The 21,730-nt window shown below is 37.6% G+C and overlaps 2 protein-coding genes and 1 long non-coding RNA gene across 3 annotated transcripts in view; 2 read left to right on the top strand and 1 right to left on the bottom strand.

The window, feature by feature from the left end:
- Positions 1-3,022, top strand: part of hoxa3a (homeobox A3a) — a 41,772-nt gene extending 38,750 nt beyond the window's left edge. The window contains 2 exon segments of the mRNA XM_058378051.1: positions 2,258-2,973; positions 2,976-3,022. Coding sequence (XP_058234034.1) covers positions 2,258-2,973; positions 2,976-3,020 — 761 coding nt within the window. The 3' untranslated portion in view covers positions 3,021-3,022.
- A 1,243-nt stretch (positions 3,023-4,265) lies between these two features.
- LOC131345247 (uncharacterized) lies at positions 4,266-8,290 on the bottom strand. Its single transcript, XR_009203457.1, has 3 exons — positions 7,496-8,290; positions 6,496-6,992; positions 4,266-5,894 (listed from the first exon to the last, which is right to left on the bottom strand). It is a non-coding gene; the product is annotated as an uncharacterized LOC131345247 (long non-coding RNA).
- Positions 8,291-9,768: 1,478 nt separating this feature from the next.
- Positions 9,769-14,446, top strand: hoxa1a (homeobox A1a). Its single transcript, XM_058378052.1, has 2 exons — positions 9,769-12,579; positions 12,755-14,446. The coding sequence occupies exons 1-2, from the start codon at positions 11,952-11,954 to the stop codon at positions 13,105-13,107; spliced, it is 981 nt and encodes a 326-aa protein (XP_058234035.1). The 5' UTR covers positions 9,769-11,951; the 3' UTR covers positions 13,108-14,446.
- Positions 14,447-21,730: the final 7,284 nt, after the last annotated feature.

The raw sequence follows: 21,730 nt of genomic DNA, 5'->3' as shown, positions 1-21,730 counted from the left end.
GAACTGTTCACAGTGTGTATGAATAAGTTTGACAATAATGGAAAGTCAAAGTCAAGTTTTGACAAATTTCTCAAAACTCAAAGGTGTTATGATCAGCAAAGGTGATAGCACACTAAATATAACATTGAGACTTCCACAAACAAACAATTAAATGTTGTCACCTCTGCAGGCACCTCAGTATAAGTGAGAAGAGCTTTGTTTTTGGGTATGGAAATAGTTGCCTCGTAAAATATTGGAATAAAATACACTGATTTGGGTTTGTGTTAAAAAGATGAACACGAGACAAAAGGTCAGAATTTCAACTTTCATTTACTGATATTTATATCTAGATGTGTTAAACACAGAACATGGCACCTTTGGTGTCAGACCACTCAATATTAGGTGAGTATTGGAACAGACCACAAACAAGACTTAAAGTTTTAAAGTCTTAAAGTCTTACACTGAAACAAATAACACTTAATATTTGGTTACATATGCATTGCTTGTACAAGACGGTGGTTTAGAGGCAGTGTCACTGAGGAAGAGACAGGTGTCAGAGCTGGAGGTAGCAGAGCTGAAGATGTTGAGGTTCTCTTTGGGAGGGACACGGCTGGACAGGATTAGGAACGAGTACATCAGAGGGACAGCTCATGTTGGACGTTTGGGGGACAAAGTTAGGGAGGACAGATTAAGATGGTTTGGACATGTCCAGAGGAGGGAGAGTGAGTATATTGGTAGGAGAATGTTGGACATGGAGCTGCCAGGCAGGAGGAAAAGAGGAAGGCCAAAGAGGAGGAATATGGGTGTAATAAATGAGGATATGAAGATAGTGGGTGTAAGTGTTGAGGATGCAGAAGATAGGGATAGGTGGAGAGAGATGATTCGCTGTGGCGACCCCTGAAGGGAAAAGCCGAAAGAAGAAGAAGAAGAAGAAGAAGAAGAAGAAGAAGAAGAAGATATGCATTGCTTGCAATAACTGCATCAAGCCAGCAATCCACTAAAGTCAGCAAAAATTGTTCTTTTGCAATGCTTTTCCAGGCTTCTACCACAGCTTCTGTTAGTTGTTGTTTGTTTTGTGGGTGTGTTAGATTCCTTTTCAGGAGAAGATATGCTACTCAGTTGGGCCAAGGGCTGTTGAGCAACTTGGCCAGTGTTGAACCTTCCACTTTTTCCCCTGATGGAGTCTTTTGTTGAGTTGGCAGTGTATTTTGGATTAATGTTTTGCTGCATAATGAAGTTCCTCCCAATTAGATTGGATGTATCTGTCTAAAAATTGGACAGAATGCTCTATAAACTTCTGAATTTATTCTTCTGCTACCATCATGAGTTCTATCATCCACAAAGTTAAGTGATCCAGCCATGCAAGCCTAAGCCATGACACTAGTACTGCAACCCCATGATCTTGTATTTTTTTAGATCACAAGCAAGTCTTTTCGTCCTGCACACTTTGGGTTTTTCATCACTTTAGTAGAGTTTTGCTCTGGTTCCAGAATTTTTGTAGCTCATCTCAGTATTTCTAAAATTCCAAACTGGCCTCCAGATTTTTACTGCTGATAAGAGGTCTCTATAGTTCTGCTCTCAGTCTTGCATGTTGGATTAGTATACCTTAACCCTACCCTGCGGAGGTTGTTGTCAGTGGCACTGACTGTTGTTTTGGGTATTTCTTTACTGGTCACACCAAAATTCCTGTCAAAATTCCTGTCATCAACTACTTGTTTTCTGTGGCTGACCTGTTCCATGTCTTTTTGTTAGTACATCAGTGTTTTTTTGTTTGTTTTTTAGTTTGTTGCGTTGGTTATGTCCAATGATTATGTAACGGTTCTGAACTGATTTTCCCTCTTTTCTGAGTTTCAAAATAACTTGATTTTTCCGATAGATAGCTCTCTGGTCCTCATGTTGAGAGAAACCCAGGGTTTGAACCAAGTTTTTAAGTGTTTAAACAGGGAATTCCTGGGCAGAAAGAAAGTTTGATTAAATGAAAAAAAGGGTCTGTTCAAACAAACCCATATTCTAAGTTCTTTATAACACCTAGATATAAATATCAGGAAAAGAATTGGCCTTGTTGTTTCCAGTCCTTTTGGAGGGGAGTGTATACATAAAGAGACTTTTAGCTAAGTTTTATGCTTAATGTCTTTAATCAATTAGGGTTGCATCATTTACCATTGCCAAGGCTCTATCAGTGCAGGTATATATATTTAGAGTTTATTCAATAAGTTCATTTGTAATCATATTACATTACTGTTTTTGACTGTACTAATTGGATTTTCCTTGTCTTTAGACAGCTGTTCAGGAGACAAAAGCCCAAGTGACTCTCACGCCTCTAAGCGTGCACGCACTGCATACACCAGCACACAGCTAGTTGAGCTTGAGAAAGAATTTCATTTTAATCGCTACCTTTGTCGTCCACGGCGGGTGGAGATGGCAAATCTGCTCAAACTGTCTGAACGCCAAATAAAGATCTGGTTTCAGAATCGTCGAATGAAGTACAAGAAGAATCAGAAGGGACAGTTTCCAAATAGTACAATTTTTCCGACATCTGGCAGTGTGGCTGGGGGAGGAGGATACCTAAGCTCAATACATTCTATGGTAAACAGGATGACATACAGTGCATTGTCCCCAACTGCATATAGCAATGCTCAGGGGAACACCTACAACCTATCTACATCACATCCACAAGCCTTAAGCAGTATGTTTAACAATTGCCCATCTTCTCAAAAGACATACCTGGGGACCCGTTCAGCCACGCCTGAGTGTGACATGCACCATTTCCAAGACAACAGTCAAATGGGCGTGCAAACGCAGGGCAGTAATGAATATGTAGGTGCTAATGGAACCTATGTGGATAGCATTGGAAGCACTGGGAGCTCGATTTATGACCTGCCTCAGCTCCCTGAAGCTGCTCATGGCAATATAGACTACAACACTGCCATCAGCATGGGGATCAACCATCATGAGGGAGCACTGGAGCCAGCTCAGTACACATACTCTGACTTTACACCACACCACACTACACTCAGGGAAGAATTCAAGATGCATCTTAACTGATACATTTATAATGTTGACAATGTTTCTTTGTTATTTATTCCCTTGCACACATGCAGCTGGATTAGCTCTTAGATCTGGATGAGAGTTTTCTTGATTGAGGTAGTTGCCCTTTCTTGTTTGAAAATTTATCTGTTTTTAAATATACTGTTATATTTTCACATCCTTGAGAGACACAATACTTTTATATGAAGTTGTCATTATTTTGTCTGCATTAGACTCATTTCTGAATATGAAAACATCTTTAAACAGGGTATAATTAAGACATTTTGTTCAAGTTCCAAATGTGAAGGATGGTTTTGATAGACTGCGCCTCTACAATCAAAGATTTTATTTTTTTTTTGTAATTGATATTTTATGTTGTACTTGAGGAGAAGTAAGCAACAACCTGGACTTCTATTTCAAGAGGCTTATTTCTCAAATTCAGTCTGTTCAGAAAGGTCAATTTCTAGTAATATGCTCCAAAACACTATATTATGAATATTATGAATTTCTAGTATTCTATAAACCGGAATACTAGTCCTCCAGTATTTTAAGCTAGGCAAAGAAAGTATATCATACTATTTTAGGGATTTAACCACAAGGGTGTGGGTACTATATTGGACGTTTTTTTCCTGAATATATTAACCCTTCTACTATGCAAACTGGAAAACAGGTTTCAGGAAGGCAGACATTTTCCTTCACAAATGATAATAACAAACTAAAAGCAATTGTGAATACATTTCAGTTTACTTTATTCAGCTTCTGAACCAGATGCCATGTAGATGTTTCTAGAAAGCTTTCTACTACCTAATGTGACTGAAGCTAACTATTTCAAAGCAGCAATGTCATTCCCAAATTGAGAAACTGCTATTTAGACAGTATTTAGGCTTAGATACATTATATAAATAGGGTACATTAAGCAGTGTTTTTTCCAAGAAGATTAACATAAGATTAACATAAATCATACACAATACACAAATACACAAAGAGCTCCAGGAAAATATGTAGCCATGTGTACATCATACAATTTGTGTGAGCTACATGGATCCATAGATATAGAAAACATTTCTTTTGTCTGCAAAGAAATACAAAAGAAATATAGATTGAAGCTCAATAAGACAGGGCTTGGTGGGGTGAAAACTCCCATTTATATCATTTTAATGAACTTACTAATGAAGTATTTGTTCTGTGACCAGGGTTGGAACATTAGAAAAAAAGAGATGAATCTTTGGCCATCCAGTGTGCCTGGGCCAAAAGTAGCCCCAAATTCCTGTTTTGGACATTCAGAACCGTAGCCTGCAGTGAACTTCATCTGAAGTGATCTTCATCTTCATCTGATAGCCCATCCCCCTCAAATATGGGGTCTGAGATCACCATGGTTGGAAAGAGTGGTTAAGTGAGTTACCATGGATTTCCTGTCAGTGAAACCAATCTGGCAATCTCCTTTGTTGCTCACTGGATGGTGATTTTTCTGCATGAAAATCCCAGGTAATATGCAGTTACTGAAATTTTCAGGCTAGCACAGTCATGCATAAATGACAGAGATCATGTTTCCACAATCTAATATTTCTGATGTGAAACCCTAATGTGTATATTTTACTTAATTTACTGGGTAAAATTTACAACTCTTTTGCAAGTGCTCTGAAAACTAGAAAAGGAAAAGATGCAATGTTTACTTGAACTAACTGGGCTCTTGGGCATGCTGACCAGAGGTGTATGTGCACACAAATTCTACCAGGTCATCAGTCTGGTTTCTTGAGTGGCCCAAAAAATGACTGTAGTTAAGCGTTTTCCTATTTTAATTGTTTTAGTGGCCATTGAAATGTAGCATTAATGTTGCTAAGTGGTTAACAAAACAGCTTTATATACAATTTAAGGGTAAGTTGATAGTGTCCTTTTTGTTTTCTTGTCTTTGTTTTCTTGTGTAATAAGAGAAAAAAAAATGTGCGATTATTTTTTTTTACGTTTTGTTTTTGCTTGAGCACTCTAATATAAAAAAAAAACAATAATTGAAAGAAAGGACCAAAACATGTATATTCTTTTTAAACATTTAACCATTTAAGTCACAGTGTACTTGAGGTCACATTTTAAAAAGAGCAGATGAAAAGAAAAGTACATTTTACCATTTTTTTTAATCAGTATACAAGCTTTCCAGAGAAATAGTACAATATGGACAAATGCTTTTAACATTAACCCAAATATCAAATATGAAATTTACTTTTAATGAATACAACAAAAGTAAGTAAAAATAAAACGAGTTTTTCTCACTAAATTATTTCAGTTCTATGAGAATTTAAAGATCTCTTCAAAATTTCCCACATTTCTCACTTACCGCTCAGATAAAATAAAATTTCACAAATGGCACATCAGCGCGCATGACTAAAATATAAATTATTTTAATGTATTAATTAGACAACAGGCTTACCCAGCTTGCATGTTTCAAATGAATTTTTTATTCACTTGAAATGACATATCGATTTTTATCAATTTCATAAATTCAGAACAACATTCTTTTTGCGTGGCTAATGAACACAGTTAAAACGCTATATTTAAACAGTATATTCAATGAACATAAAAAAAATATTTTGTGTATTTTAGAAATATTTTAAGAGAGAACTTTCTTTTTAAATCAGAATTTTACAAAGTATGAGAGTGATAAAATATTAAAAAAATAATTGAAAAAAAACCCTAAAAAAATGATAACAATTATTCAAAACCTTCCATGTCCTCATAAAAGGCATGTTGCATAACGAAGTGTCTATTGCTGTACATGTAAAGCGTGATGTTTTACTAATTTCTCGCATCTCGCAGCTGTGTGTTGAGGTCCAACGGGTTCCTCCGAGCAGACTCATCCATTACATTCTGACAGCTTCCCAGGTCCCTGTGTGTGCCTGTAAGTGAAGAAGAATTTAAGCTGAAAAGTCCTTGCCATCGGAGAAAAGTTGTGCTTTGTAATAACACTATTACAGAAATGAAATTGGTTACGGCCTGCATAAATATGTCATGAGCAACACAAACATTTGCCGAAGTGTTGAACCTTGCTGCGCAGTGTAAAGTAATATTTTTCGTACAAATTTTCTGTACAGAAAAATTAATTATTTATCTTTGCATTTCCACAAGGAGCTATTCGTTTCCTTTACATATTTTTACATATTTAGGCCTACCCTATTTAAGGTTGTATACAGTACTCTAAGGTTCTTTGTGTTTAGAATATTTTTGCTTATATTTTATACAAACTCCACTGAAGAAAAATATAATTCGCAAGTGTACTTAAGAGCAGTGACTAGTATATTTAAAGTAAATTCATAACGTTTGATAAGTAGCAAGCCAGACCAAGAACCTGCATCCCGTAAGCACAAAGAATGAAATGATGTCTGTAAGACTAAAACGAAATATATATATATATATATATAAAATAAATTTCATTAAACAGAAAATTTACAGAGATTGCAACAGAAAACTGAATAATGCAGGTGTATTTAAAGTACTCACCACTATTTCCAATAATATAGCTATATCCAAACGAGAGTTTGATGGATTTTGTGTGTAAAACGGAATAAAACAGGCGAGAAAGTCTGTAGTGTCTTCTTTGTCCCTTTCTGGTTGTATTAGATCTTGCGCAGTGTAAGATAGTTGAAATATGTAGTGGGGGTGCGATGTTGTCAGACCTTTTGGTGAGGAAGATTGATCACGCGCAGGCTTCCATGACTCTTTGTTTAGTATACAAGCACTAAAACCGCACGCGGCCAGCACGGTCTTTTCGATTCACGTTTTAAAATAAGACACACACAAGATGTTTGAAAATGCCCCTTCGTATTAAATTACCATTGCTATACTGTGTTGTATTTGTGAATCATATAATTTTACATATATACCCCCAATCCTGATACATTTTTGTCTTATGACATAAGACATCCAAGGTCACATAACGTTATTGCGTAATATTTTAGGCTGAAAGTAAAAGAACAGACAAGGTTCTCTGGGTAGACCTAAAAAAAAAAACAAATTAATCCGATTGTTAAAAGTTTGATCCTTTTTTTCAGCACCTGTATGTAGTCTCTAGCACACAAGCACACAAGTCTAGAACTCAAAAGTTATTTTGCTTATAATATATGCTATTAGTATTGAAGGTAATTTTGTCATATACAGTACATTCTTGAATTTTTTTTAGGAAAGGCTGTTTGGCCATGGGTTAAATAGTAAAATCTTGTTAAAATGTAATAAATGGTTTACTCCCCATTATTAAATGTACCTTTAACTACAATACTATTGCAAGGAAAATGTCATTTCGACACATATTTCATACTATAATATTATGCGGCGATCTAAAAGACACAGTATCATTGCCTCATTTAATTGTACAAAAACATAAATTTAAATACATTTTAAAAAGGCTTTCCTTTCAGGTATGTTTGGGAAGCCGACACAATGTTCGTCACTAAATTCCAAAATAAACAGTATCTATCTGATAGCACACAGATTATCTCTTTACCATAGTTTTAAAGCACCCTCAAGCGATAGAGAATTCCTCCTCTTCTAAGACGAAGCCATAAAATGAAGCAATGACTTACGAATTTGATCGAGAAACTGGCTTCATGAATAGCCAGCCTTGCGATATGCGTGTTTAGCGTCATTTATGGTTATTGATGGGGCTTTCAGAGCTCATCATTAAAGGGCTTTGCGCATTCACAGGCGTTTATCCATTCTTGCACACATTTCCTATAGCCTGACTCCCGGGAACCAGCAGCGACGTGGCCGACTCTGCTTTGCTTCTCTACTGCCGAAATAGCCGGGCATGCAAGAACAAAATGCCAACCTACACACCCAAGAGCGGAGAACCCGAGTGACGGTCCCCAAACAGTGAACAGAAAATCTGCACCTCCTGAGAAATGATGCATTAATCAATGGCATTGACTCTCAAATTTATGTTATCAGGTTCTGTATTTTTAAAACAACTGAAACCCAGTTAAGCCTATGATCGTTTTTTTTTAACAAAATTGATGCTGACCTTATATAACAACGTTTTGCGTACCGATCATATGTGCATTTTAATAGTAATTAGTAACGAAATGTGAATTGTATGGGCTTACTTTTTGCGTACATTCAGCACTTCCACTACGCTTTGTAATAGATCGGCTGCAAGGTCACTATCAGTTTCACTTATGTTTTTAATCTTGTGTCAGGTTAATTTTACCAAGTGCTCAGCAGCCATCTAACAGTGTGTCCATAGCCTAGTTCATTATCTCTAGGTTCATGCATTATCTTTCGTTTCGTATGTGAAGATAAACACTTACGTGATTTTTGGTCTTTATCTATGGCTAGAATTTTGAATGGAACCTGGTGGACACACTGCTTCTACTCCAAACTCTCCAGTGTGCGCAGGGCGTCGTCTGAGGCCGCATACACCAAAACATATTAAGATTGGACAGAGCACCGATTATTATTTGTTACGGCCCGTACTAAGCGTGTGACACTATTCATTTCAACTGGCGCTATCATTCGCTTCCCTGTAGCCTCTCAACGGCTTTATTATCTCTTAAGGAGAAGAATCTTAGACGCATCTCCAACCCGTTTCCCACAGTTATTGGGACTACAAGAGGCCGAATATTCAATCTTAGCTCTTCACTTTTGCGAGACTTCGTGACTACGTTCAGCGGATTCGTTCTTGCCTTGCTTTGATTCAGTGCTTTGTGTATATATATACATACATACAAACTGTTCTGACAGAACCCGTTTGTTGAATCTTGATCATATACTGTATGAATCTTTGTATATACTGTATGTATATATGTATGTGTGTGTGTATATATATATATATTTCAAATTTCAAGTTGTAAAACACAGCATGGATGCTTCTTCTATACAGTCTTTGTCTGAGGAGCTGCGTGGGGGAAAGGCCTGAGATGTTTCATTTCCTGCCAAACTCATAAATCAACCTCTTTCACGCAACCTGACAGCACAAGACAATAGCAGGGACCAATGAACAAATAAAAGCCAGTCCGCATTTTCATCTCTCATTTTGAGTGAGCTGGAGCACAATTCACTGAATGCTAAAATCATATTAATATATTTAATTATTATTATTATTATTATTATTATTGTTATTATTATTATTATTATTATTATTATTATTATTATTGTCTGTCGTTGTTGTTGTAGCCCCACAAATGTTTAATTAAAACAAAGTACAAATGTACTAATTAAAACGTTCAGGGTGGTTCCACGAATCGAGCGAATTGAAGTATAAACTTGGGCAAACCTGTCTGATCTATTGGCCAAGCCTTGTGCTTAGAATCTTCAGGCGGTAACAATACTCAGGAACAATTGTCTTGTCAAATCACTGATTTTAAATCACAGACAGTATTAAAACGGTATAAAATACATCGATATCAGTTTCTAAAATTATATGAACACAGTGCACAATGCAAGCAAAAACCTGGCTTTATTACTCTAGTTAAAAAAATACTCCTGCTTTGTATGACTTGTCATCCTTTACTATTTATACTTGAGATTAAGTTGGAATTATGTTAATTTCGTTGTCTTTTATATTATTTATCTGCTTTTCTTAGCAACAATTGCCATCGTCTAATTTTAATCAATATAATAAGTGTTATATTATAATCATAATTTAAGAGTGCAGAAGGGCTCTCATTTGCAGCCACGCGAAAATTCCGGTTTGAATTGGAGGAAAGGACGTTGCATTCCTGTTGCCTTGTAAGTGGTAATTTGTAAGTTGTAATGACGTCATTTCCTGCATCGGGACGGTCGATGCAAGCGGAAGAAACAAGGATACATGGACGTGTGTTTTGTTTGCTCTGTAAGAGCACGTAAAGCTAATAAAAGCGATTTTACTAAAATTTTTACAGTCCAGGGGGTCTACTGATTCTGTTTTACTGTACTGACCTTAAGATTCATGCAACATTTTGGACTGAACTCTTAGTACAGCGACAACCGTAGCTTAGCAACATTGGACAATAGTGAGTAGCTAATGCTGTGTGTGAGGCGAAGTATCAACTAGCTTGGTTAAATCTATAACATAATATTATAATATTATATAACTATTTTGAAAACGTAATTGTCAGGGTTATCGCTCATTCTACAGTAACTATCGACAGAAATAACCTTGTGCATCGCGCGTAATCTGCGCGTTTCGTTCGTTTGTAAAGAAATGTAGTAGAGGCCCGGTGTTATTTATAACCTCAGCAAAGCAGTTTTTTGGTCTTGGTTAAACCAGAGCTTCGTATTTCCCCTTTGTATAATAAGGAGCTTTGTTTTAGTTGGGTGGCCAGGTTCTGTTCACAGCACACCTATACTGCAGATTTGGAAAATATCTGTTAACGTACTCCCCTAAAACGAGTGGAAAACATGAAAATGAGGCGTTACCTATGCCTGAACACTTTGGACTTAGCGTCAAGCCTTTTGCCATGGGTTTGTAGTTGTGGTTATTGTGCGGATTTTCCAGATGTCTGGCACCCTGACTCTACCAATTTTGTAGTAATATTGTATAAAGAGAGAAATTGGGAATATATTAAAATGTTTGCCCTAGAACCATTCCGTAATTAATTACCTACAGTTTTTACTATAAATTTAATGAAAAAAAAGTATTGCAAAAGAGCTAAAACGTAGGTAACATTTCATAATTTATTTGACACCGCTCAGTACAGATATCTGAGGACAGTCCATTAAAGAAAGTTAAAAAAAAAAGGAAATACATTTGTTCAGCTGCAGAAAACAGATGTTAGATTGTAGTAGTCTGCTATTTGTACTCTTCACTTAAGAGATCAACTGTTGGCTCTTTTCTATCAGACTCTCAAGCTTAGTTACTTGCCGAAGTATTGTCGTTCCTTGTAATAATGTTTTCATACTCACAGCATACTGAAAAAGCGTCTCTCTACTTCGCTGCTATTTCACTATACATTCAGGAAACCGCTATTTCAGACAAGCTCCGTTTGTATTAGCTCGCTTATTTAAATATCCCCCTGCTTAACACGCAACGCCATTTTGTACAACCGTCTTTTCATTCTTAATTACCAGAGGGGGCGCAAAAATGTGAGTCGTATATTTGCATTTAGGACCTTTCATTTTACTCAATCAAACGTTTGAAAATTAAATAAACAAGTATGTTTGGCATCGCATTTTCAGTGTTTAATTGTATTAAAATTTACTGTCAAATTATGATCAAATAATTACTAGAGCTTGAAAGATATATTAAATTAAATTATGCCATCACATCAACAATTCTTGTAGCCTATTGAAAATGTGACACTAATAGCAGTTTGTTGTTTTCATACTGTATACCCTAATATAGAATTTATCTGTGTGAACAGAAAACAAAACAAAAAACAAAGGATTTGTTCCAAGACGTTAATAGACGAAGTTGTTTTGTGTCTTTTTGAAATTGTTGTTGTAGACTCAATAACCGTCACTCACACAACAGAAGACTATATGCACAGAAATTTCCTCTCATCAGTTATTCAGCTAACAGAAACCTGTCCCCGTTAACTGTAAACATGCTACAGCTACTGATTAATTTGCACGTAACTTCTCTTACCTGGCACTTGAGCTCCTATATATGTGAGTACGGATCCTGGCTTCCACTTATCCTTGCAGTAAAATATCTGAACCTTCTAACACTGTTGTTTCATCAGTCAGTGAGTGGGATCCAGTGGGCGTGCTTACGTCATTTTGATCGACACTATGTCGGAATTTGCATAGCTTTGCTCTTTAACGAATACCTTTCAGCGCGAGGCGAGTGGAGCTCAACACCCAGCAAAGGCAACTGGTGGACCTGGTTGACCACGTGACTGTCACTCCTCATTCATATCACTGCGCAGCCTCCCTCATAACTCCGCTGATTGAAGCCGGCGGAAGGCTGGCGGTTGGACCGTAGTTGCGGCAATATACACGTTCAGCGTGACAGTAGGAGAGACATTCGAGACAATGCCAGAATGAATACATTCTTAGATTACTCAGTGATGAGCGGCGGCGACGGGGGTGGCGGGGGTTCGTGCTCTGTCAGTGCATTCCATGCAGATCACGAAACTTTCCAGTCGTGTTCCGTCACGGTAAATAACTGCAACGGGAGCGAGCGATTCTTGACTAGCAGAGCGTCACCGGACTCTGTATCAAATCATTCACATAAAGCTGGCTGTTATCAATCCTCCGGTACACTGTCAATTGCTTATGGTGCCCACCCAACGTACGGGGCTCAAACTTTTTGCACCAGTTATAATCACTACACCGTAAACCAGGAGTCTGACTCCACTGCATGTTTAAGTCAGTGCGGTCCGCTAGTTTACTCTGGAAATACTGTCGAACCCCATCACCGCCATCATCATTTTCAACATGGTTACAACGGCAGCAGCGTTCGCTTACCTGGGCAACTTCAGTTTGCAACTGCTACTTATGGTCACGGTCAGGATCAGGCAAATTTGACGTTGCTGGCAGGTTGTTCGAATCCTCTCTCTTCTTTGCATGCGTCACACCACAACGTGTGCTGTTCATCTCTATCAGATGGTGTGCCAGCGGCTCAGACGTTTGACTGGATGAAAGTTAAGCGGAACCCACCAAAAACAGGTGACTGGATGTAGTCTTACTATAAAACTTACTAGCCTAGCTTAATGTAAAGAGAGCATTCAATGTGATCCAACGCCGAAAATGTCTATATTTAAGGTTAAGGACGAGGCAGCGTACCAGTTCAGTAATATTGCAAATACTGAGTATTCATAAATTGCTTTTTTTTTTTCTTCAGGAAAAGTCGGAGAGTATGGCTATGGCGGTCAGCCCAACACTGTTCGAACCAATTTTACAACCAAACAGCTGACAGAGCTAGAGAAGGAGTTTCACTTCAACAAGTATCTGACGCGTGCCAGGCGTGTAGAAATAGCTGCTTCCCTCCAGCTGAATGAGACTCAGGTGAAGATTTGGTTTCAAAATCGTCGCATGAAGCAGAAGAAGCGCGAAAAAGAGGGTCTGCTGCCCAAAAATGAGTCTGCACCAGGGGACGGCGCAGAAAAAGCTGAAGTTTCATCGGAGCTTTCTTTCTCTGCACCGTCAACGCCATCTCCCGGCTCCTCTGCGACTGATCCTTACTTGTCGGGCTAAAAGCCTGTTACTGAGTTATCCTAATTGGATGAGAAGTACAGAACCGTAGATCAACAGTTGTGTTGAACTTTTGTAAACTGGACCTGCCCACAAGGCATTTTGTCAAAAGAAATAATGCACTATTTATGGGGCTTGACAATACAAGTGTGTTATATTGTTGTAAAGTAGTAGGCAATCAAGTTAAATAATTCATTTAATTAAGTGGCTAGTGCATTTTCTGACAAAATAATGAACAGTTGCCACGTTAATAAAAATATCTTAGCTGGATGTAGATTACAGCACGCCTACCTCGTGTTACCTAGAATAGTATCAAAGTTCTGAAAGTGTAATTGCTAGTCTAGGTGAAGAGACTGGTGCTGTCGCAGAACCTTGTTTGGCTGAACAAAAGCCTGCATTATGCTACCTCATCGTCTCATCAGCCTCTGTTACCAGGGGTGTTTCTGGTGTCATGGTTTTGCTGTTTAGTATGAATCCTGCATGACACTTATGTAGACAGGTACGCAGAAAAGTCTCTTCTACTTTGGGGGTACTGGAATTTTAACCGCCGTACAGGTGGCGTGCGCTATGACGTCACACGCGGTTAAACAACAGTTTCAGAATGTGTTGATTAATTTGCTGTAACAGCACAACTATGAAAATAGTTTTTTTTACGCGCGTTGTAACGTGTAACAACTAATTTACACTTTAAATTAAATGACGCTTTACAGTTGAAGTGTAATAATAAACAGTTTAATAACGTGCTGTCTAACAGAAATATAAGTATTCGTTGTTAATTGAAACCGTCTATAAGGAGACATTTATTTACGTTTTATGGAGTCTTAGCGACTTCAACATTCAGTAAGTTTCCAGAGAAGGAGTTTCCACTACCTCTATTTTCTTTCTCTTGAAGTTAATAAGACAAAATCAAAAACGGAGCTTCTAGTGTTACTGACAAGAACACGGAAAGCGCAAACTCCTGTGTCCTGAAGTCTTGTGGATGTGTTGTTCATTAATACATTAAAAATGGTAATATTTGGCAAATCATTGTGATATAAAGGAATAAGATCGGACATACAAACTAAAAAACTACTTGAGATTCTCAGCTGTAAAATGTGTCTATTTCTTTATCTACTGTGTTATTATTATTATTATTATTATTATTATTATTATTATTATTATTATTATTATTATTTTAGCAGTTGAAACCGCAGTTTTTTGAAACCCCAGCAGTCCTGTTCCGGTGTCCTTACAGTCTACTTAAGTCGAGCTGAGTTTTATCAGTCGAGGATAGTGGCTTTATGTTATATTTACTGAAGAACTGTATGTCTATTCTGTCAGTAATACGGGTCAATATATACTAAATAAACGTATTTTATTTTATTGTATTATGGCGTCTTTTTACTATTCTTATTACCAGTCCTTCCGACTGACGTTAATAAAGAGAACCTAGTTTAGATAACATTAAGCATAATTAAAACACGAAAGTGATATTCTGTTGTCTTTCCCATATTCCCACGTTCACAGTTTCTCAGAGGACTTTGCTAATAGTCTAAGTTTTCATGGCACCTTTAATGTTTTTTTAAATGCATTGATTAGCTTGTCAATACTGTCATCACCAGGAGGAACGTGCTCTCCAGCTCTAGTGGGATCTCTTTCAAGCGGAATGATATTGGCATTACTGTGACCTCTTAATTCGAGACAGACAGACGGGGGAGAGAGAGAGAGAGAGAGAGAGGCCATACAGGACACGTGTCATCTGAGTATTATGGGTGTTAATACAATCAGATATACGCAGAAATATTAGCCTCGCTTATTTAACCTGTTCAAATCCTTTTGCGTTGGGAATTTGCATTTCGGCATTTTATAGCACTTTTCCTTGCATGTGTATGTGCTAAAGGATTTATATACGACAATTAAAAACAGGTAAGATTATGAAATGCTTCCGTTTTGCGCGCTTCTATAAGCTCATTCTAAGGAAACCGGGTATTGTTGTGCCCTGTTTAACCTACACGCTGCTTAATCTTAAAGCGAACATCAGCAGCCCAAAACGTTTTTACTAAGCCCTTTCAGCAGAATTGCTTGAAACACAAAACATGATTTAATTCACGTGTCACCATACAATGGATATAAAATATCTACACACCTCTGATAAAGTGTTTAGGTTCTTTGTGATGTAAAAAAAAAAAAAGAAAAAAAAAACCCACCAAGTTAAAGATATCATTTACTTTATGTGTGATATCAACTAGCAAAGTTCAGGTGAAATGCTAATAGAAACATTTTAGGAAAAAAAAGAAAAAGAAAAAAAACAAAAATCTGGTTGCACACCCATTAACTAAATTAAGACTAAAATATTTGCACTTTTTCACCTAAATGGTTGAAAAGAAAAATGAGAAACGTAAACAGGTGTGTAGACTTTTGATATGCACTTTATGCAAGGGGTAGAGGTTGATCCCGAAATCTTCAGTATGTGACGTGACATATATGCTATATTTTTCTCCTTAAAGTCATGAATAATTCATTCTACATATCTCACATATCAGGCATACATAGAATATACAACAACTATCATTTTCAAGATGTCCTTAAATAGGCTTGGGTGATATAACAATATTGTCACCCTACATGCTAATATCAATTCAGTTAGAGCATATAGCAATTTTACCAGTGGACACAAACCCGAAAATGGATATAGATTTAGGTATCTTATGAGCAAAGCAGAGTCGACCATGAAAAATCCTCTAAATGACAATAAAGAACTATGAGAAGAACCAGAGCCATCCTCCTCTTTTCAAGCAATGTTGTTTGTTGAATGATCTTCAGTATTAAGGATCATTTAGCTTTAAACTTGTAGTATCCAAGTAAAGACACAGAACAGGCATTTCATCAGGAAGATTGAGTCACATAGCTTAGTAGTCAGAGAGAGAGAGAGAGAGAGAGAGAGAGCGAGATTGTGCACAGAGTGTTAGCAGGGACTAACAGCAAGACTAAATTTGGTAGCTTAAATAAAAGGAGAGGCAAAAGAAAGAAGGCCCGCTAGAACATGAGGTGGCCAGCAACTCTACTGTCAACAAACCTGAGTAAATACATGACAGCATTCAAACATCACAATTTACTAAAATGCCCATCAACCCTCTAGAATGTCTTCTTTATCTAAGATGAAAGCTAAGTAGTCCATTGAGAACATCTTGATAAGCAGGGAAATACGATAGATTCTATATAGAACTATGAAAGTTACTTATTAGTATACCCAGAATTATTACTTATTACACATAATTTTAGAGATGGTGAAATTGGTAATGTACATTTTTTTAAAGCTGGTGATTTGCTGCTACTGCAAAATAATAAATTATTTATATTTATTAAAGTATTTAACTTTAGTTGTGTTTATGTACTACTGTGTTTATTATATATTCTGTTCTTACAGAATTTGAGAAAACATTCATTATGAATGTGGAAAATATCGAAAATTTTCTAATCCAGTTATTATTGTTATTGCATTTAGAAATGAATTATAGAATGTAATTTTGACCAAAATAGTAATGTGTAATTCTACTTAGTCTAACTGTGCTCATAGAATATTAGAATATGTTGTTGAAGATTTGGATGAGATTTTTAAAAATGTTATTGATGAAATAAATATGCATGTCACAAATAAATACAAAATAAAATAAAATCCAAACCAATAATGTGAAGCCTTTTACATCACTGCATATATGTCAACAGGCATCTGTGTAAAATATAACATTAAATATAAAACACATGCGTTAATTACCCCCACCCTATGAGTTTTGCACCAGTGCTGACAAGATGTTGCTATTTTCTAGCCACTTTGTGCCCGTTTTAAAACAAATTTGCCCTTGACAAGGATGAATGTTTTGCACTGCTACAGTCAAGACTACAACCGCAAAATTCTATAATTATGAGAAATATGCACACCATAAATATGCAACAGCAGTGACTTCATGAATTATTTCAGTGGAATATCAGGCAGAATGTTTCAATCCCCTTTAAGAGACTGATTTAATTTCACTAATCTTTTCTTCAAGATCACACCCTACGTACTAGATCCCTTACCTATGCGTTTTTTTAAACAGACAATTGTTTAAAAATAATCAATTCTTCCCTTAGTACTGGCTATGTCCAACTATAGACCAGTATCAAATCTGCCCTTTATCTCCAAGATCATAGAAAAGGCTGTAGTATGTAGTATGTGTATGTTCATACCTACACAGGAATAACATTTATGAAAAGTATCATTCAGGATTTAGGCTTCATAGCACAAAAACAGCACTGGTTAAAGTGGTAAATGACCTGTTACTGGCCTCTGATCAGGTTGTGTCTCCTTGCTGGTGGTGTTTGATTTGAGCAGATACCACTCTTGCATGTTTGTTCAGGTTTGCTGACTGTGGAGTGGTTGGACACTAAGTCTCGGGAGGCCCTCATGTCTGTGTCACCTTCTGACTCTCCCTGCATGCACTTTGCACATAATGTACATCTTTGTCTTTAATCATTACATAATCTCTCTCTCTGACCTACACTTGCTACTCCCTAGCTCCCAGTGTTCTGAGTACCCATTATGACTGCTTCCTCTTCATGGACCTTCCTGATGCCCTACCTTTGTTTGAAGCCTTGTCACTTGGTAATGCTCACTGCTGCTTGGGGATGGCTCTATGTGGACAGCTTGGTGATCTATGTGACTGCTGTGGATATAACCACTTGACTTTGAACTATGATTATTTATTTTGAACTATGACTAGACTATGGTTCTGTGCTTGACATTGTCTGCGCTAGACAATTGGTTTTATGCTTGGATCTCCATCATTGATCATTTGAAGGCTTTTGAAGGAAGGAATTTGTAATATATTCATAATGAACTCAAAATTATGCTAACCTATAAGTTGCTCAGGAGCTCTTGACTGCACAACCCCACTTGACTATATTTAGCTGTGGAAAGGACATTATTCATAATCACATTCTCTGGTGTCACCCAAATACAGATGGGTTCCCTCTTGAGTCTGGTTCCCCTCAAGTTTTCTTGCCACCATTGTTTTTTCTTGCCACAATTGCCTCAGACGTGCCACCATTGCCTCAGACTTGCTTATTAGGGACAGATATAAATTTAATTTTAAATTTTGTCATTTTTATTCTATATGTTTATATTTCTGTAAAGCTTCTTCAAGACAATGTACACTGCTAAAAGCACTATACAAATAAAATTGAATTGTGTGTTTCTTCTCTGTGGCTTTTTGGTGTCCACAACACGGGGAGTGCTGAAATGGTGCTGTCTTTTCAGCACATGGGTAGCAGTTCTGTGAGGAGCCTGTCTTGGCTGAGCCCCAACACATGCAAAATCTTAGTCCTAGGATCTTTAGGCCTATATTCACAAATTTTGTCTCAATCTATTCACAAGAACGCCAAACTTTTATGTGCTAATTTGTATTTGTATTGATTTTTGATGATGACATAATTACCTTAAAAAATACAGTCACCATCAGCCAATCAGATTGATTTGGCAGCTTTGACCTATTAGTATGAAACATAATAGCTATGTTCTTCTTTGTTTTTTTTAGTGTTCCTTAGAAACTGACAAGACCTGCATAATTGGGGCCCTAATTGTGGGTTTTTCTTTTACCCTTTCCATTTTAGCTGCCTGTGTATAGTTTGGCTATATTTGCTGGTCAACCTACCAAATACTGTGATAAATATTTGAGATGGAGAGAGTTGAGATTTCTGTGAATGCGCTTATAGCTTATTGATTATTAATGACAGAACACAGACAACCTTGTTTGAAATTACTGGCATATAAATCAAACAAGACATATTATCTACTTGCCTACTGATAACTCAGCATTAGCTTTACAAGATAGTTTTGAAAATCCACCTCTTCATTTTTAAAGAGACACAAAAAGATTGAAATACTCACCAAATTAATTGTGTTACATTCTCTGCACATTGCACTTATGGTCTGAGAAGTTTTGTGATATGCTAAAGTTATTTCTACACACTGTGTTTTTAAAACTTTATAGATTCATGTATAGTATTACAACACTGAAACAGGTAATCTATTCGGGTCATTCACAATATAAGCACAATCCATTTTGTTCTTAGTAAACTGTCTCCCAAGATCAATTCTTTTGAACAAACATTCAGTTAATATTTTTTTATTCATATTCACATTCAGTAATTCATATATTATAAATACAAGAAATAAAAATTTTGGTTAAACCTTATTGATCTCAAAAATTATGGAAAATCATGGTCGATGCTTGACTTTATGTGATTATATTTAAGCTATCTAGACATGACTTGGGGTTCTATTTAATTCTCATCATTACAGAATCATTAAAAAACAGTTATATTTTTGTTATTGTTTGATTGAACAAAACGGATGATCTTATAATATAAAGTGAAGAAACCAAAAAAGTTGTCCGCCATGACAAAAAATTGAAATACTGTATATAACTCTCCAAGTACCCACAGTCAGAACCACTCCCCCCCTTCAGCATGTGGTGTTTTCCCTGTAGGTAAATCACAGCTTAAGTGGTTAAGGCTCTGGTTTGTTGACTGAGGTTTAGGCCCCAGTACCGCCAAGCTGCCACCATAGCCCCCAACCCCCCCTGCATCATGGCTGACCCTGTGTTCTGACCCCAAGGATGGGGTATATAAAGGTATATAAAGGTAAACACACACACCAGACACACACACACACACACACACACGCACACACATATACACTATATTGCCAAAAGTATTCTCTCACCCATCCAAATAATCAGAATCAGGTGTTCCAATCACTTCCATGGCCACAGGTGTATAAAATCAAGCACCTAGGCATGCAGACTGTTTTTACAAACATTTGTGAAAGAATGGGTCGCTCTCAGGAGCTCAGTGAATTCCAGCGTGGAACTGTGATAGGATGCCACCTGTGCAACAAATCCAGTCGTGAAATTTCCTCGCTCTTAAATATTCCACAGTCAACTGTCAGCTGTATTATAAGAACGTGGAAGTGTTTGGGAACGACAGCAACTCAGCCACGAAGTGGTAGGCCACGTAAACTGACGGAGCGGGGTCAGCGGATGCTGAGGCACATAGTGCGAAGAGGTCACCAACTTTCTGCAGAGTCAATCACTACAGACCTCCAAACTTCATGTGGCCTTCAGATTAGCTCAAGAACAGTGCGCAGAGAGCTTCATGGAATGGGTTTCCATGGCCGAGCAGCTGCATCCAAGCCATACATCACCGCCACTGGACTCTAGAGCAGTGGAGACGCGTTCTCTGGAGTGACGAATCGCGCTTCTCCATCTGGCAATCTGATGGACGAGTCTGGGTTTGGCGGTTGCCAGGAGAACGGTACTTGTCTGACTGCATTGTGCCAAGTGTAAAGTTTGGTGGAGGGGGGATTATGGTGTGGGGTTGTTTTTCAGGAGCTGGGCTTGGCCCCTTAGTTCCAGTGAAAGGAACTCTGAATGCTTCAGCATACCAAGACATTTTGGACAATTCCATGCTCCCAACTTTGTGGGAACAGTTTGGAGCTGGCCCCTTCCTCTTCCAACATGACTGTGCACCAGTGCACAAAGCAAGGTCCATAAAGACATGGATGACAGAGTCTGGTGTGGATGAACTTGACTGGCCTGCACAGAGTCCTGACCTCAACCCGATAGAACACCTTTGGGATGAATTAGAGCGGAGACTGAGAGCCAGGCCTTCTCGTCCAACATCAGTGTGTGACCTCACAAATGCGCTTCTGGAAGAATGGTCAAAAATTCCCATAAACACACTCCTAAACCTTGTGGACAGCCTTCCCAGAAGAGTTGAAGCTGTTATAGCTGCAAAGGGTGGACCGACATCATATTGAACCCTATGGATTAGGAATGGGATGTCACTTAAGTTCATATGTGAGTCAAGGCAGGTGAGCGAATACTTTTGGCAATATAGTGTATATATATATATATATCTGTGGCGGGCCATGCATTTCACACCTAGGCCTTCACTGGTGTCCTTCCTGAATTAATCCATCTCTATAGCATAATTAGGATGCCATGACAATAGATACTAATCAACCACTAAATAGCAAAGTAAAAAGAAATTAGGCTACAGTACTGCAACTGCAACAACTAACTTTAGGTAACTTAATGAAAAAGCCCTAGAAAAGGCCTTTTAGTTGTAGTAACATACCTACAATTCAGTTAGTTACGTTCTACGTGATGCAGCAACGGGAACAAAATATACCCTGTGTCAGCTTCACCAGGGTTGGTTGGCAGACGGACAACTTTACGATTCAGCTCACTGAAGAAACACTCTGTGTGGCATTGGTGTATGACATCACAAACCAAGGTGACTTCTTCGCGTATTTCCTTGTTCTGAAGCATGAAACAACAATCTCGTGGCCTTGTGGAGATGTGAGTAAACCTTTCTTTGGTAAAGGGCCTGCATTTTGTAGACTGTTCTAGTTCTCCTAGACATTTGGCAACCTGGGCTATAAGATTGCGAAATTGTCTGACCATTTTGTTAAGAGTCTGCATGTAGTTCTCAAATGGAGAGCCTGAAACCCCATTCATCTGAAGTGTTCCACATCATCTGGTAAGTGAATTAGTGAGTGCACATTGTACACAGTGAAGGTATTTCCATATATATCCTCACATTT

The sequence above is a fragment of the Hemibagrus wyckioides genome, linkage group LG24, assembly GCF_019097595.1.
Source record: "Hemibagrus wyckioides isolate EC202008001 linkage group LG24, SWU_Hwy_1.0, whole genome shotgun sequence".
NCBI classification, from domain to species: Eukaryota; Metazoa; Chordata; class Actinopteri; order Siluriformes; family Bagridae; genus Hemibagrus; species Hemibagrus wyckioides.
This window is presented reverse-complemented; position numbering and strand designations above follow the sequence as displayed.